The sequence below is a fragment of the Notolepis coatsorum genome, assembly GCF_963971535.1.
Source record: "Notolepis coatsorum genome assembly, chromosome: 6".
Classification (NCBI taxonomy): domain Eukaryota; kingdom Metazoa; phylum Chordata; class Actinopteri; order Aulopiformes; family Paralepididae; genus Notolepis; species Notolepis coatsorum.
In genome coordinates, this window is record NC_140170.1 from 178,664,035 (window position 1) to 178,680,973 (window position 16,939).

Below are 16,939 nucleotides of genomic sequence, written 5' to 3' on the forward strand. Positions count from 1 at the left end.
TGCACCATGAAGACATTGGTCCTCATTCTCGAACGGACATATGTAAAAGTTACCAAGGAATTCCTTCGTAACTCGATTTACGTACACTTATTCGGCATTCTCGAACGGCTTTGTATTGTAAATTCGTTGTAGGATTTATGTAGGACTTACAAACTTGAAAAGGCAGTTCTAAATCGGACAGACTGGTGTGCGTCTGTGTTTTAAACACTTTCTCTGGGACAAGTCATTGGGGATTGCCGATACTACAGACATCCGTGGAATAAAATAATTATAATGATAATAAATACGACAATATTTGTATAATTAAAAATTACGTTTGCATTTATAGTCCTGACACAATGATGCATTGTGCGCATTACACACACTGCAAACTAAATAAATAAGAACTAAACCGGTCACTGCGGATATAGCTACTGTATAGTGGAATATACTGTATTAACTCATTCGGCGCCAATCATGAGAAAAGTCGGGTTTTAATAGTTATTTCTTTTATTCGCTATTGCCATTCATAATTCATCAGGGCAGGCTGTGCATACTGTTCTGAATGTGTCTGAGCGGTCAATACCGCCCTCTAATGCCTTCGGCCGCTATTGCACTCCATTTGAAACGATGTAGTTTGTTTTCTGGGCAGAGCTGAGCCGTGCAGGCGGGATTTACAACGATACATCTACGAGGCTGCCCCCCCCCCTCCTTCATATGCAATGCTGGAGAACGTGGCACGGACTAACGCGACCAGTACTTGGAATGGCGATCAGATAATTGGATTCTTTTTTTTGCATTACATCAGACAAGGTAAAAACACTATATATCCAATCTTGCGTTGATCTGATATTCTTTTCTCCCACGATCGAAGCTGTCTGTGTGTATGTGTGTTACGCACCCCAGTAAGGGGACGCAACACAAGGCCACAGACAGGGTAGGTGAGGGTGCAGTGACACAAAACCATGGAAAAAACAGTTTGCAAAATAGTATTTATTTATAAAACACAACACAGAGATCAAGGAGGACTACCAGTGACACCAAATGAAATACAAAGGGAAATTAAATCCCACCCTCCCCTTTACAGGCGCGGACGCCCAAAAGTACAGGTGGCGGTGCTCACTCTAAGGCTGGTGTCTTTAACATCAGGTCACCTACGTGATGCAAAATGTAGACCCAGGGTATCTTCCTGTCCTCAATGTCCCTGTGTGCGAAACAAAAGATTAATACAAAGAAAGACAATCACCATAGGCTGGGTGACAAACAAATATATACAGGTTAGGGTTAGAACAGAAATGTGCAACAAACTATAATGACCTAAACACAATACAATGAATCAGAGCTCTGTCACCAGCTCTACACCAAAGATACAACACTAAAGATACAGTTTCTATACTAACCACCATGAACCAGAGCCTTCACCAGCTCTACAAAATATACCCCAAAGAGCCACAGCTCTATAGCAAACGACAGAGAGACACAGAGCTTTCACCAGCTCTTTACCAAAACTTACCCTAAGGACACAAAGACACAGAGATAGTTACCACAACCACAACGATCATCAGCTGCTGGACTACTAGAGGCTCCCAGAAGCAGTCAAAAGAGGATCGGTACCTTTATCAACTATGCCCCAAAACTATGGAACAAACTACCCCAAAACATCAGGGAAGCCAACTCGCTAGACATCTTTAAAAGACAGCTTAAAACCTATCTCTTTGCTCAGGCATTTCACTGATAGATATCTGCTACCACCTAGTGGCAAGAGGAAACATCAGGGATATCCTGACACAACTTGTATTTACCTGCACTATTCTTACCCTGCCTACTCTTATACACTGCCTATCAAATTCATGTGTCGGTTATTGCACTTTTTACTTCTTACTGATGACTATTTTTAAACTGAATCATTTTAAACTATTTTTATTATTTGCTAGATCCAAATGTGAAACACTGTGATTATTTGTTCATGCAATAAGTCCCACTATTTAGTATGGGTTTGAGTCCCTGTGATCTAATATCACTAAAGTTACAGTGTGGGTTTGAGTCCCTGTGATCTAGTATCACTAAAGTTACAGTGTGGGTTCGAGTCCCTGTGATCTAGTATCACTAAAGTTACAGTGTGGGTTCGAGTCCCTGTGATCTAGTATCACTAAAGTTACAGTGTGGGTTCGAGTCCCTGTGATCTAGTATCACTAAAGTTACAGTGTGGGTTCGAGTCCCTGTGATCTAGTATCACTAAAGTTACAGTGTGGGTTCGAGTCCCTGTGATCTAGTATCACTAAAGTTACAGTGTGGGTTCGTGTCCCTGTGATCTAATATCACTAAAGTTACAGCAATATGTACTGTGAAGTATGTTGGGAATTACAGGAGTATTACTGAATAGAGAGCCTATTAGGATGCTAGATCCTAATGTGAAACACTGTGATTTGCCATATCTTGCTATGCTCGCTCATGCCTGTATTTTTTATGTCCGTTCTATTTTATAATTTTTTTTACTATTTTTAAACTGAATCATTTTAAACTATTTTTACTATTTGTGTTACTGAAAACTGTAAGCGGAGAGCCTATTGGGATGCTAGATCCTAATGTGAAACACTGTGATTCTACCTGTCTATCTTTTTATGCTCGCTTATGCCTGTATTTTTTACTGTTGTGAAGCACTTTGAACTGCAACCTCTGTATGAAAAGTGCTATACAAATAAAGTTATTATATTATAACCATGAACCAGAGAGCTAACTAACACTGCACACAATGGGGTATATGAAGGGGTGTGGAACTTGATTGCTGACGAGCCTCAGCTGCTGCTGCTGTTGCTGTTGCTGGAGTGAGATGGTGATTGACCAGCTGCTGCTGGAACTGACACCTGAGAATGGGGATATGTAGACACAAGAGGGAGACAAGACAACAATAAACAAAACATGCCTATATATACAACAGATACTATACATTACTCCCTCTATATACATACATAAGGACAGGGTCCGTAACAATGTGTATGTGCTGTTTACCGTTGGTGGGGGGGGGGGGGGGGGGGGGGCGGGGGCGCGCCGGTCCAAGCCCCATTTCATGGGTGCATGAGGAAGGATAATAATGATAATCTAGCGTTGATTTCAGGAAGATTCGATCAGGCGGAAAATGACAACGTGATAACTGGATTTCACTAAAGGGCTATTATCGCGTCTTTTCCTGGGATTACTAAGAATCACCCAAACTATACTCATATTCAAAACGGTATAAAACGGAAATGTACGGATGAAAAGTCATGTTTTTTGCATGTTGACCAGAAGCAACTCACTGACAATCGACAGTGTTATTAGATCCATAGCTATAATATATATTTCATATATTTTAAGCACTCGCAAGTTTTGCAGTCTCCCCATTGAAGGTAAACAGCGACCCCTGGCGCTGAATGAGTTAATATGCCATATACTGTCTTCTTCTCTATGATATTATTTATTGTTTGTTTGATTTATTCCTACTATAATACATAATAAAACAAGTCATTAGAATAATAGAAGCCTACTTTGCTGGAACGATTCATTTAGCACTTATACAGTACGTGTGTGTGTGTGTGTGTGTGTGTGTGTGTGTGTGTGTGTGTGTGTGTGTGTGTGTGTGTGTGTGTGTGTGTGTGTGTGTGTGTGTGTGTGTGTGTGTGTGTGTGTGTGTGTGTGTGTGTGTGTGTGTGTGTGTGTGTGTGTGTGTGTGTGTGTGTGTGTGTGTGTGTGTGTGTGCCCGCGTGCTGAGGCTGCCTCACTAAGCCGTTTCTCCATATATTTATTTTTGGAGCATTTATTTATCCACTCTGGTTATATGGTGTATTGTACTTGTGCTGTATAATAATAACAAGCTTCCACGCTACCTGTTGAATGGGTCAGCAATGGTGCAGATGCAATGCCGACCCTTTCGCTGTTTTGCATATGGCCCTCGCCGTTTTGCACACACCTCATTCACCTTATAAGGAGCTGGCGGGGCATGTCTGTATGCAAATTCAGGTGTACGAGAACACGCATCCAGTTTAACAATGAGTGACGTTTTTCATTCATGGGAACCCAGCTGCGATGATTTTGGCCACTTACGGAGACCGTTTCACACGTTCAGAAATATGGAGGAGGATTTTGGTAAATTTGTTAAACTTTTTTACCAAGATATTTACAAAGGTACTTACGAACATGTTCGAGAATGAGGACCAGATAATGGTAGTCCATGGGCCAGACCAGATCCAATAACCTCCAGATAATGGTAGTCCATGGGCCAGACCAGATAATGGTAGTCCATGGGCCAGACCAGATAATGGTAGTCCATGGGCCAGACCAGATAATAGTAGTCCATGGGCCAGACCAGATAATGGTAGTCCATGGGCCAGACCAGATAATGGTAGTCCATGGGCCAGACCAGATAATGGTAGTCCATGGGCCAGACCAGATAATGGTAGTCCATGGACCATACCCAGTGTCGGTTCTAGACCCTTTTTAATATTAGCCCCCCTAAGATTAAAAATATATATATATATATTTTTTTGTAATTACATTTTTTAATGTTTTATTCTTGTTTTATTATTATTATTATTATTATTATTACAGACATGGATTGCCGGTAGTAGCCTGTTGACCTCATTGGTCAACTATAAAAAAAAAAATTTAAAAGAAATTTCAAAGATGTTGGTAATGTTATGACAAGTCCCAGTCCGACATTCAACACAAGACGTGGAAGCAGATGTGCTATAGCAGTGGTCACCAACCTTTTTAAGCCCAAGATCACTTTTTTTTTGGTGAAGGCAAGATCTACCTATTGAAGCGTTGAGAGAAAAATACAGCCAAGATTGTACATTAAACTAAATTACTTTTATTTGCCTGTATTCTAATTACATGCAATGCTTTGGTCCAACATTAAAAACGTCAAAGTAGAACTGTAATATGTACTTTCTCAGTCAGTGCTATGTGCAGTCATCTTATGCAGCATCACTTTTCACATCAAAACAAAAGTAGAACTGTAATGTGGACTCTCAGGGAAAGATACAAAAAAAATATATATATATTTTTTTTACATTTTTTTTTCAGGGAAATATCTACAGGGAAAGTCTCAAAGATCGACCAGTCGATCGCGATCGACGGGTTGGTGACCACTGTGCTATAGCTACCTACTGTAACTAGTTTAGTAATAGTGCATTTGCCAGTGCTGATGGGCAACAAGACAAGTATGTTGAAACGTTAGCTAGCACTATATGAAATTACTGACTATTCTGACAGAGAACGTTGTCAAATTGGTCATTAGTTCCATGGTGTTGATGTAATCAGAGGTGCGTTGCTCATGGGACGGGGTTGCACGCCGGGCAATCAAGCTTTTGTGAGCAGAAGCGCGTGCACGCAAGAAAGCGCTGCACTCGACTCGTCGCGTGTACCTGGCTACCTTGCATAAGCATAACAATTCATGGCAATCACATTCACAGGTTTGGTGTGAACGGTGCTCTGCCTGCATGAGTCAGACCATCGTTCACACCAAACCTGAGGAATGCGCTGCACTCGACTGATGCGCCAACTCACTATGTACTCACCTGGCTACTTTGCATAACAATAGCTCAGGTCGTCAAGTGTGTTCAAATACGTTCTCAGATACATTCACACAAAACTTGTGAATGAAATGTGTTACATTCCATTCGTAGAGGCAATTCGGCATTGTCTTTAGTCTGTGCAAACGCGAGGGAAAATTAATGCGCATGCGCGGGAGCGCGCGTGCACGTGGGCGGGCATCATTAAAACACTGTGCAGCCAGTCAGCCAATCAGCAACGCATGCCTGGGTGTAATAATAGCGTCAAAGAACATTAGCTAATGTTAGCTAGCTGATGCTATTCACTAGCTAGCTATCAAGCTAATGCCCAAAACCCCCACCACCTCCTAATAGACAGTCTCCTCCCCACCGCATGTATATATTCCCTCCCCGCCGTATGTATATTTCTCTCCCACCCACCCACCCCCTCCTAATGTACAGTCCCCTCCCCATCATATGTATATACTCTGTCAGGATCTAGGGGTAACAGTACTGCATATTTGAATACCGTTTATGTCACAAATGCATCAGTACTAAATACCTATATGTCCCTATGCCATAAATGTCATGTATGTTGTGTATGTCATAAATGTCTATATGAATTGAAAATGGGGGACCCTGATGGAAACAAGACAAACGTCTTTCTCAGGTCTGCATCCCCTTAACAATTGTATGTATTGAGCCGTACTGTATTGTACCCATTCTGCAATCTGTTAAATAAAGTTTTCATTCATTCATTCAGTTCAGCTAATGTTAGCTAGCTAACCCAGCTAATCTGCTTGCTACAAAGGCTTATTGCTGCCATGCAAAATGAAAAAAATATGCCGTGGCCTCAAAATAGTATTTTGTTACCTCAAAATGTATTTAGTTACCTCAAATTAATCAATTTTGGGCCTCAAAATAATATTTTTGATGGCTTCAAAATAGAAAAATATTTTGTGGCCTCAAAATAGTTACCTCAAGTATTTTGTTCCCTCAAATTAATCAATTTGAGACCTCAAAATAATATTTTGTGGCCTCAAAATAGTATTTTGTTCCCTCATGATTTGAACAAACCTTCACTCACTGGAAATGTCTTTTTCCCATAGATTGATACAGGGGCGGACTGGGACACACAAATTCAGCCCGGGACATTCAGACGCACCAGCCCACACACCGGCCCCGAAACCGGCCCACACAACGGCCGTTATGAAACACTCGTCCAGTATTAAACCACCAAAGGCTGTGGCTAAGGAGTCAACATCAGGGAGACCAAATCTACACCCCGCCCCTCAGGGACGTGCACAGGACTTTAGAAAGGCAGGTGCCCGTAATCATAAAAGGGCATTAATTATTAAGTCTAATGCGAGCGCGCGCAGCGCGCGAGCGCGATTTTTGGGGTTAATACAAGTCTATCATGGTACATTCAGTTTCACCGATAGATGTCACCAAAACTACATAGTGTCCCTTTAATAACACAATATGCGCTCCAGACCAACAGCTACGGGAGGGAGAGAGAGAGAGAGAGAGAGAGAGAGAGAGAGAGAGAGAGAGAGAGAGAGAGAGAGAGAGAGAGAGAGAGAGAGAGAGAGAGAGAGAGAGAGAGAGAGAGAGAGAGAGAGAGAGAGAGAGAGAGAGAGTATGCTGCGTGTTTTCCTGCACTAGCAGCAGGGAGGGAGGGGCTGGGGACTGGGGAGGGCTGATCTGGCGACGTGTTTCACGAAAATATACAGTGCACTGCAAACCCGACATTTTATTTTGTTGGGCAAATACCTTACCTGATGATGTGTACTCTTGCTTTGTTTTAGTTGAAATAGTAACTGTAAAAAAAGAGGTCTCGACTCGAGTGGAGGGCACTGTGAGCTCAACAACAGCTGGATATCAATTTCCTGTTCAGTGCACTGCTGGCCCTGCGCGGTTTACATGTCTCATTGATCAACACCCACCCACGTGCTATGCCTATGCGTAAGGCTGGAAGGACCTATTATTTACGAGAGGGGTGGCATTTCTCTCTCTTTCTTTACCTAATATTTAGATTCTATCGTGACATCTTTCATTTGGAAGGGCAGGGCAGTATATATATATATCTGCAACAGTAAAAAAAAAAAAAAAAAAAAAAAAGTGGGTGGCATAAAAAGGGCACTTTCTAATGAGAAATGAAAAAGGCAGGTGCCCGGGCACCCCTTCACCCCTATGTATGCACGTGCCTGCCGCCCCTAGATGTGCACTTGTGCACAGTGCACGCACGCACATGCACACACACACACACACACACACACACACACACCGTTACTTCCTGTCATTGGCATACGTTCTTTTTTTTTTTACTAACATCTTAGTGCCTCATTAGCCTAGGGATTAAGGATACATGAAGTATTAACTACACCATAATAATATTGAGGTTTTGATCCATAGAAAGGTCTGTGCTACACAATTTCAGTTAGATTAGATTTTTTGTCCTTTAATTTTGCACTCATGACATTAGTTCATGTGTCATATTATTAATAGTCTGTACTAAGCCCACACCAATCCGGGTTCAGAGTAAATCATAGCACATTATCAACCATCCCTTTAGTTACTGACATAATATCAGCTTTAGACAAGAAGAAACATGTGCTGCCCTCTTTATTGATCTGTCAAAAGTTTTTGATACAGTTGATCACCATTTACTCCTAAAAAGATTAGCTACTGACTTCCGGTCGAGACACTGACAAGATGACAGCGTAAAGGAGCTCCCGTTTCTAAAGTTTCAGAAGCGTTTCTGTCCCTCAAACAGCAAATTTAATTTAATAAACGTTTACTAATTAAAATATGAAAGAGGGCAGAGATGACTACTAGGAAAAAAGATAAACACATCTACAGTTGCAAGGCGAAATCGAAAAAAGTCATAGCAACTAGCCTTCTAATGCTAGCTATGATAGCAACAAGGGTGATTGAACACCTCTGGAAAATACAGTGGACTTGGGCCTGATACTTAAGAGAGCTGAGAGATTTTCGACGCGACAACAAGACCCAACTCGAGGATATCAAAGGGCAAATAACTGGACAAGGCTGAAGGGGCGAATTATGAGGACTGAGGAGAGGATTCAGAACACGGATGATATCATGGCGGAAATGCTAAAGCTACACGCTAAAATGGAAGCTAAGCAGATCCAGAGGGCCGCTCCAGGCGCGAAAATATCAGAATATACGGAATCCAGGGGGGGGGGCAGAAAATGACTCCATGTCGATGATCATGTTTGTGGAAAACTAGTAAACTACTACCTCGCCATCCCCGATGCAACAAGTGTGCTAATCGGGAGAGCTCACCCTGCAATCGGACCACAACCACCAGCGGACGTGCACCCGAGATCCATTTTGGTAAAATTCCTCAGCTGCAGAAGCATAGAAACAATCACTACGGGCAGCGTGCGGCAAAAGAAAGGATTCAGCTGGCAATGAGTCAATCTGGACAATTGATTGATTGATTGATTGATAATTTGATTAACAGATTGCAGAATGGGTACAATACAGTACGGCTCAATACACATGTAGCCGGTACTACTCTGAACATGCCATGAGTGGGAGTCGACCCCCGGTCTCCAGCACCGCGGGCGATATCACGGACCTCTGTACCAAGAGGTGAAATCGCTTCTAAGCGCTCAGTCTGGATGCCTCAGGGGAGTGAGTTTTACTTCCTGTGCCGCTACCGTGCCACAGTCACTTCACAACGTCCGAAGTATTTTAGTGACTGGGCTTCGTGGTACCATCCGTTACACACACAATTGTTAAGGGGATGCAGACCAGAGAAAGACTTTCGTCTTGTTTATGTAACGGGGGAGGTCCGTGGGTATGTCCACAGTCACTGAAACAGGTGTGTTGACGGGTGACTGTGGCAGTGCGGGCTGGTAAGTTAAACTCACTTCCTCATAACAGGGTTAACAGACGCATAGGGACGGTAGTTAGGAGGGAATTCACTTCTTAGTGCAGCGGCCTGTGTCGTCGCCCGCGGACGCGGGAGCCCCCTGTTCGACTCCCCCTCGGGACATTCTCATTTAACATCAACACAACGCAGACCAATATGAGCCGTCACATATAGAATACACAAATGTTCTAGAATGTTTGGTTATGACATCATACTGTGACATCACAAATGTTCTAGAATGTTTGATTATGACATTGTACTGTGACATCACAAATGTTCTAGAATGTTATGACAAAAAAGATGGTTCAATGACTTTATCTAAATCCAATCAATATTACTAATGCCGTTTCAATGTAAGGTTATAAAAATAAACATATAAACATGCATAAATACAATAACCTAAATATATAGCTTTGGCTTCTCTACAGAGAGTAAAGCAGAACAAAATCATGGCTGAAACTCTTCTGCCCTCTACTGGCTAAATGAGAACTTAACTTCTATTAGCTTTACACACGTGCGCCACGACCGACCAATCGTATCGTAGTACTATTTGCATCGACCTCCTACAAATAAGGCAGGAAACCGTAAGCGACCGTCACCATTCGATTCTGATAAGCCGTCGAATACATAGATATCTATAGTCGAATATGCCAGCCAAGCGAGCGCCCAGGAAGGGCTCCAAGAAGGGCTCCAAGAAGGGCTCCAAGACCGCTGCCAAGGGAGGCAAGACGCGCAGAAAGTCCAGGAAGGAGAGTTATGCCATCTACATTTACAAAGTCCTGAAGCAGGTTCATCCCGACACCGGCGTTTCCTCCAAGGCCATGGGGATCATGAACTCCTTCGTTAACGACATCTTCGAGCGCATCGCTGGAGAAGCCTCGCGCCTGGCTCTCTACAACAAGCGTCGCACCATCACCTCCAGGGAGATCCAGACCGCTGTGCGTCTGCTGCTGCCCGGTGGCGTGTACCTCGTGTACCATACTAGGACCGCTACTCTTCCTAATTTATGCAAATGACATGTCGTCAGCCTGTGACTGCAACTTGTTCCTGTTTGCGGACGACTCAGCCCTGCTGGTCTCTGACAAGAACAAATTGCAGGTTGAAAAAACCCTCAGCACGGAACTAGGCAAAATCTGCATATGGCTCGCTGATAACAAACTATCATTACACATGGGCAAAACAGAGTCCATTCTCTTCGGTTCAAATAACAAACTCAGCAAGACCGACGGCTTCTCAGTTACAGTGGGTGACAATATTGTCACAAGGAAAGACGAAATTACCTACCTGGGTTCCATCCTAGAGGCAAATCTTTCCTGTGACAAAATGGCATCCAATGTAATAAAAAAAGTCAACCAACGAACTAGATTCTTGTACCGGATCTCCTCTCTGGTAAACAAGAATACCCTGAGGACTCTGGCAGGAGCACTCATTCAAGGGTACTATGACTATGCGTGCACCTCATGGTACCAAAGCACCTCAAAGGCGCTTAAAACAAAATTACAAACATCACAAAACAAACTGGTCAGACTACTACTTGACCTGAACCCCAGAACCCACCTCACCCCTGCCCACTTTGCCAACCTAGGATGGCTTAGAGTAGACGACAGAGTACAGCAACTTGCAATGGGCCTGGTCTACAAGATACACTATACGACCGGGGTGCCCATGTACATGTCAAAATACTTCCCAAAGGTCAGTGAATACCACAACCACTACACCAGAGGAAGCTCAACAAATCATGTTAAACCCAGATTCGGCTCAAACAAGGGACTAAACACGTTTCGCAATTATGCCACAACAATGTGGAACGCCCTACCCAAAGCTGTAAAGGAATGTGGATCCCTGCCCACATTCAAAACCGCCCTTAAAGAGCACCTACGGGAGGCTGCAATTCGAAACTGGCCACCGTAAATGCCCAAAACCCCCACCACCTCCTAATAGACAGTCTCCTCCCCACCGCATGTATATATTCCCTCCCCGCCGTATGTATATTCCCCTCCCACCCACCCACCCCCTCCTAATGTACAGTCCCCTCCCCATCATATGTATATAGTCTGTCAGGATCTAGGGGTAACAGTACTGTATATTTGAATACCGCCTATGTCACAAATGTATCAGTACTAAATACCTATATGTCCCTATGCCATAAATGTCATGTATGTTATGTATGTCATAAATGTCTATATGAATTGAAAATGGGGGACCCTGATGGAAACAAGACAAACGTCTTTCTCAGGTCTGCATCCCCTTAACAATTGTATGTATTGAGCCGTACTGTATTGTACCCATTCTGCAATCTGTTAAATAAAGTTTTCATTCATTCATTCATTCACCTGTTCCGCAACAGTAAGTGACTTCCGGGGTAGGCCTGATTGGCCCCGACAGGCACGTGACGCGGCAAACTCAGGACGCGCAACGAGGCTGCTGAGAGCTGTCGCGCGGAAATAGGCTGTCTATTGCCATTCTCTAACACAAACTCTAACCTTAACCAGCTCCTTAACAGCGCCTAAACTTAACCGTTCTAACCTTAACCAACTCCGAAACAATGCCTAACCTTAACCTTAACCTTAACCATGCCTAACCTTAACCATAGAAAGAATATTGCCATTCTCTAAGACAAACTCTAACCTTAACCAGCTCCTTAACAGCGCCTAAACTTAACCGTTCTAACCTTAACCAACTCCGAAACAATGCCTAACCTTAACCTTAACCTTAACCATGCCTAACCTTAACCGGCGAAAGAATACACGTTAAAAAAAAAATCACGTTAAAAAAAAAAGATTTGATGGGATTCAAACTGACCAACAACAGACCGCAGGATCGCAGGACCGCTGCTCTGCCAGGTGAGCTATAGCGCCGAATGAGAGTCATGGCGTATTTGGACGGTTACGTAATTCCGTAAGCTCTGCCGCTCGGCTCCGCGGAGCGTGCCGCGCGGCAGAGAAAGTTGCGCGTCACGTGCCTGTCGGGGCCAATCAGGCCTACCCCGGAAGTCACTTACTGTTGCGGAACAGTTACACGCTGCCCGGTGAGCTGGCGAAGCACGCTGTGTCTGAGGGAACCAAGGCTGTGACCAAGTACACTAGCTCCAAGTAAACTACGCTGTTCACTGACTATTAACCCAAAGGCTCTTTTAAGAGCCACCCACTCTGTCCTGAGAGAGTTATTATTCCTATTATTATAATGATCGCGCTATTCATCAAAGTGGTTGAGTGCCCCGTATTGCCTTTAGTTTGAACAGTTATTATCATGGTAGGGGGTTCTGTCGGGAGATGAAGTTGTATGTTACTAATTGATTAATAAATTATAACTAACTACTAAATAACTAATCATAGTTTGGATGGCTATTAAGTTGCTAATTATATTTACTAGTCAAAATCCTGTGATTTTAGGTTGTTGACAAGTAGCTAGATTGGATAGACTAGCTTAGTACATCACATTTATACAGTCAATTAATATATCATCACCTGCCGTATTAGAACCCTGATCAATAATACATTATTGGACTTTATAATACACATCGATAATGTTGATTTTATCATTTTCAAAGTGGAAATGCTATTCCAAAAATAATACATTCCAGGCTAATTTAATTATAATGAAAAATATGAACTACCCCATAGCCAAACACAGGTCTTATGATTTCCAATAGTCAAGTGCAAATAGTATTCATTATTTGATCATATGAGCTCTATTTCTGTACAATTTACAACCTTGCGTTGTATGTTAAATGCATTATTACAACAACAATAACCTTTTATAACGTTATTGTTGACATCAAACTCCAGCAATCAGAGTCTAAAATCTGACTTCATAAGTAACCCTCAGCAATACTGATCATCTCCGGTCCCCTCTCCCTCCATGTTTAGCAGGATACACAGCCTCCACATCTGGCTGAAAGGTTACTCTGCTCATCAGGCACCCCCTGTGGTTTGGACTTCAACAAATTCACTGATAAACCACACCATGCTCTCTCCACTCATAATGGTAATGCTTCAAATCTAGTCACAATTTCTCTAGATGTGTTTCTGTCATACAACATAAAATCACAGATTAGGGCCTAACTTTTCTGAACAGTATTTACTAATAAGGACACTTTTGATCAAACTGATCAGCAGCTCAATAGTTGCTTTTATGTTTCACAAGGTGCTCTGAATATGCCCTTACAAAAAAAATATTTTCTGTTTTACCATGGTACCAGTCATATAAATTATTTACCATGGTACAGCCATATAGTAAATGTAATGGAACCATTAATAACATGGTTATAACATGGTATAGTCAATTTTAAACCATGATATCAATGGTACATGGCATCATTTGTTATCATAGAAATGCCAGGATACATTTTTGTAAGAGATGTTTCAAAATGGAAATGGGGGACCCTGATGTAAACAAGACAAACGTCTTTCTCTGGTCTGCATCCCCTTAACAATTGTGTGTATTGAGCCGTACTGTATTGTACCCATTCTGCAATCTGTTAAATATTGATTGATTGATTGAACATTTTATTAACAGATTGCAGAATGGGTACAATACAGTACGGCTCAATACCCACAATTCCCATTGAAATGCCTATCTCTTCCTCCCTTCTGAGATAATTGTTGAATATATATATGTAACGGGGAAGCCCGTGGGTATGTCCACAGTCACGGAAACAGGTGTGTTGACGAGTGACTGTGGCAGTGCGGGCTAGTAAATTAAACTCACTTCCCCATAACAGGGTTAACAGACGCATAGGTACGGTAGTTAGGAGTGAATTCACTTCTTAGTGCAGCGGCCTGTGTCGTCGCCTGCGGACGCGGGAGCCCCCTGTTCGACTCCCCCTCGGGACATTCTCATTTAACATCAAACACAACGCAGACCAATATGAGCCGTCACATATAGAATACACAAATGTTCTAGAATGTTTGGTTATGACATCATACTGTGACATCACAAATGTTCTAGAATGTTTGATTATGACATTGTACTGTGACATCACAAATGTTCTAGAATGTTATGACAAAAAAGATGGTTCAATGACTTTATCTAAATCCAATCAATATTACTAATGCCGTTTCAATGTAAGGTTATAAAAATAAACATATAAACATGCATAAATACAATAACCTAAATATATAGCTTTGGCTTCTCTACATAGAGTAAAGCAGAACAAAATCATGGCTGAAACTCTTCTGCCCTCTACTGGCTAAATGAGAACTTAACTTCTATTAGCTTTACACACGTGCGCCACGACCGACCAATCGTATCGTAGTACTATTTGCATCGACCTCCTACAAATAAGGCAGGAAACCGTAAGCGACCGTCACCATTCGATTCTGATAAGCCGTCGAATATGCTAGCCAAGCGAGCGCCCAGGAAGGGCTCCAAGAAGGGCTCCAAGAAGGGCTCCAAGACCGCTGCCAAGGGAGGCAAGACGCGCAGAAAGTCCAGGAAGGAGAGTTATGCCATCTACATTTACAAAGTCCTGAAGCAGGTTCATCCCGACACCGGCGTTTCCTCCAAGGCCATGGGGATCATGAACTCCTTCGTTAACGACATCTTCGAGCGCATCGCTGGAGAAGCCTCGCGCCTGGCTCTCTACAACAAGCGTCGCACCATCACCTCCAGGGAGATCCAGACCGCTGTGCGTCTGCTGCTGCCCGGTGAGCTGGCGAAGCACGCTGTGTCTGAGGGAACCAAGGCTGTGACCAAGTACACTAGCTCCAAGTAAACTACCCTGTTCACTGAAGATTAACCCAAAGGCTCTTTTAAGAGCCACCCACTCTGTCCTGAGAGAGTTATTATTCCTATTATTATAATGATCGCGCTATTCATCAAAGTGGTTGTGTGCCCCGTATTGCCTTTAGTTTGAACAGTTATTATCATGGTAGGGGGTTCTGTCGGGAGATGAAGTTGTATGTTACTAATTGATTAATAAATTATAACTAACTACTAAATAACTAATCATAGTTTGGATGGCTATTAAGTTGCTAATTATATTTACTAGTCAAAATCCTGTGATTTTAGGTTGTTGACAAGTAGCTAGATTGGATAGACTAGCTTAGTACATCACATTTATACAGTCAATTAATATATCATCACCTGCCGTATTAGAACCCTGATCAATAATACATTATTGGACTTTATAATACACATCGATAATGTTGATTTTATCATTTTCAAAGTGGAAATGCTATTCCAAAAATAATACATTCCAGGCTAATTTAATTATAATGAAAAATATGAACTACCCCATAGCCAAACACAGGTCTTATGATTTCCAATAGTCAAGTGCAAATAGTATTCATTATTTGATCATATGAGCTCTATTTCTGTACAATTTACAACCTTGCGTTGTATGTTAAATGCATTATTACAACAACAATAACCTTTTATAACGTTATTGTTGACATCAAACTCCAGCAATCAGAGTCTAAAATCTGACTTCATAAGTAACCCTCAGCAATACTGATCATCTCCGGTCCCCTCTCCCTCCATGTTTAGCAGGATACACAGCCTCCACATCTGGCTGAAAGGTTACTCTGCTCATCAGGCATCCCCTGTGGTTTGGACTTCAACAAATTCACTGATAAACCACACCATGCTCTCTCCACTCATAATGGTAATGCTTCAAATCTAGTCACAATTTCTCTAGATGTGTTTCTGTCATACAACATAAAATCACAGATTAGGGCCTAACTTTTCTGAACAGTATTTACTAATAAGGACACTTTTGATCAAACTGATCAGCAGCTCAATAGTTGCTTTTATGTTTCACAAGGTGCTCTGAATATGCCCTTACAAAAAAAATATTTTCTGTTTTACCATGGTACCAGTCATATAAATTATTTACCATGGTACAGCCATATAGTAAATGTAATGGAACCATTAATAACATGGTTATAACATGGTATAGTCAATTTTAAACCATGATATCAATGGTACATGGCATCATTTGTTATCATAGAAATGCCAGGATACATTTTTGTAAGAGATGTTTCAAAATGGAAATGGGGGACCCTGATGTAAACAAGACAAACGTCTTTCTCTGGTCTGCATCCCCTTAACAATTGTGTGTATTGAGCCGTACTGTATTGTACCCATTCTGCAATCTGTTAACTATTGATTGATTGATTGAACATTTTATTAACAGATTGCAGAATGGGTACAATACAGTACGGCTCAATACCCACAATTCCCATTGAAATGCCTATCTCTTCCTCCCTTCTGAGATAATTGTTGAATATATATATGTAACGGGGAAGCCCGTGGGTATGTCCACAGTCACGGAAACAGGTGTGTTGACGAGTGACTGTGGCAGTGCGGGCTAGTAAATTAAACTCACTTCCCCATAACAGGGTTAACAGACGCATAGGTACGGTAGTTAGGAGTGAATTCACTTCTTAGTGCAGCGGCCTGTGTCGTCGCCCGCGGACGCGGGAGCCCCCTGTTCGACTCCCCCTCGGGACATTCTCATTTAACATCAAACACAACGCAGACCAATATGAGCCGTCACATATAGATACACAAATGTTCTAGAATG

General features: G+C 42.2%; 2 protein-coding genes across 2 annotated transcripts; both read left to right on the forward strand.

Moving 5' to 3' along the window:
• Window positions 1-10,058: 10,058 nt before the first annotated feature.
• Window positions 10,059-12,507, forward strand: LOC311229783 (histone H2B 1/2-like; the record flags this gene model as incomplete). Its single annotated transcript, XM_084315857.1, has 2 exons — window positions 10,059-10,384; window positions 12,426-12,507. 2 exons carry the CDS (start codon window positions 10,059-10,061, stop codon window positions 12,505-12,507), a joined length of 408 nt encoding a protein of 135 aa, XP_084171983.1.
• A 2,242-nt stretch (window positions 12,508-14,749) lies between these two features.
• LOC311229784 (histone H2B 1/2-like) lies at window positions 14,750-15,127 on the forward strand (the record flags this gene model as incomplete). The annotated part of the gene is made up of 1 exon (XM_084315858.1): window positions 14,750-15,127. One exon carries the CDS (start codon window positions 14,750-14,752, stop codon window positions 15,125-15,127), a length of 378 nt encoding a protein of 125 aa, XP_084171984.1.
• Between the last annotated feature and the right edge of the window lie 1,812 nt (window positions 15,128-16,939).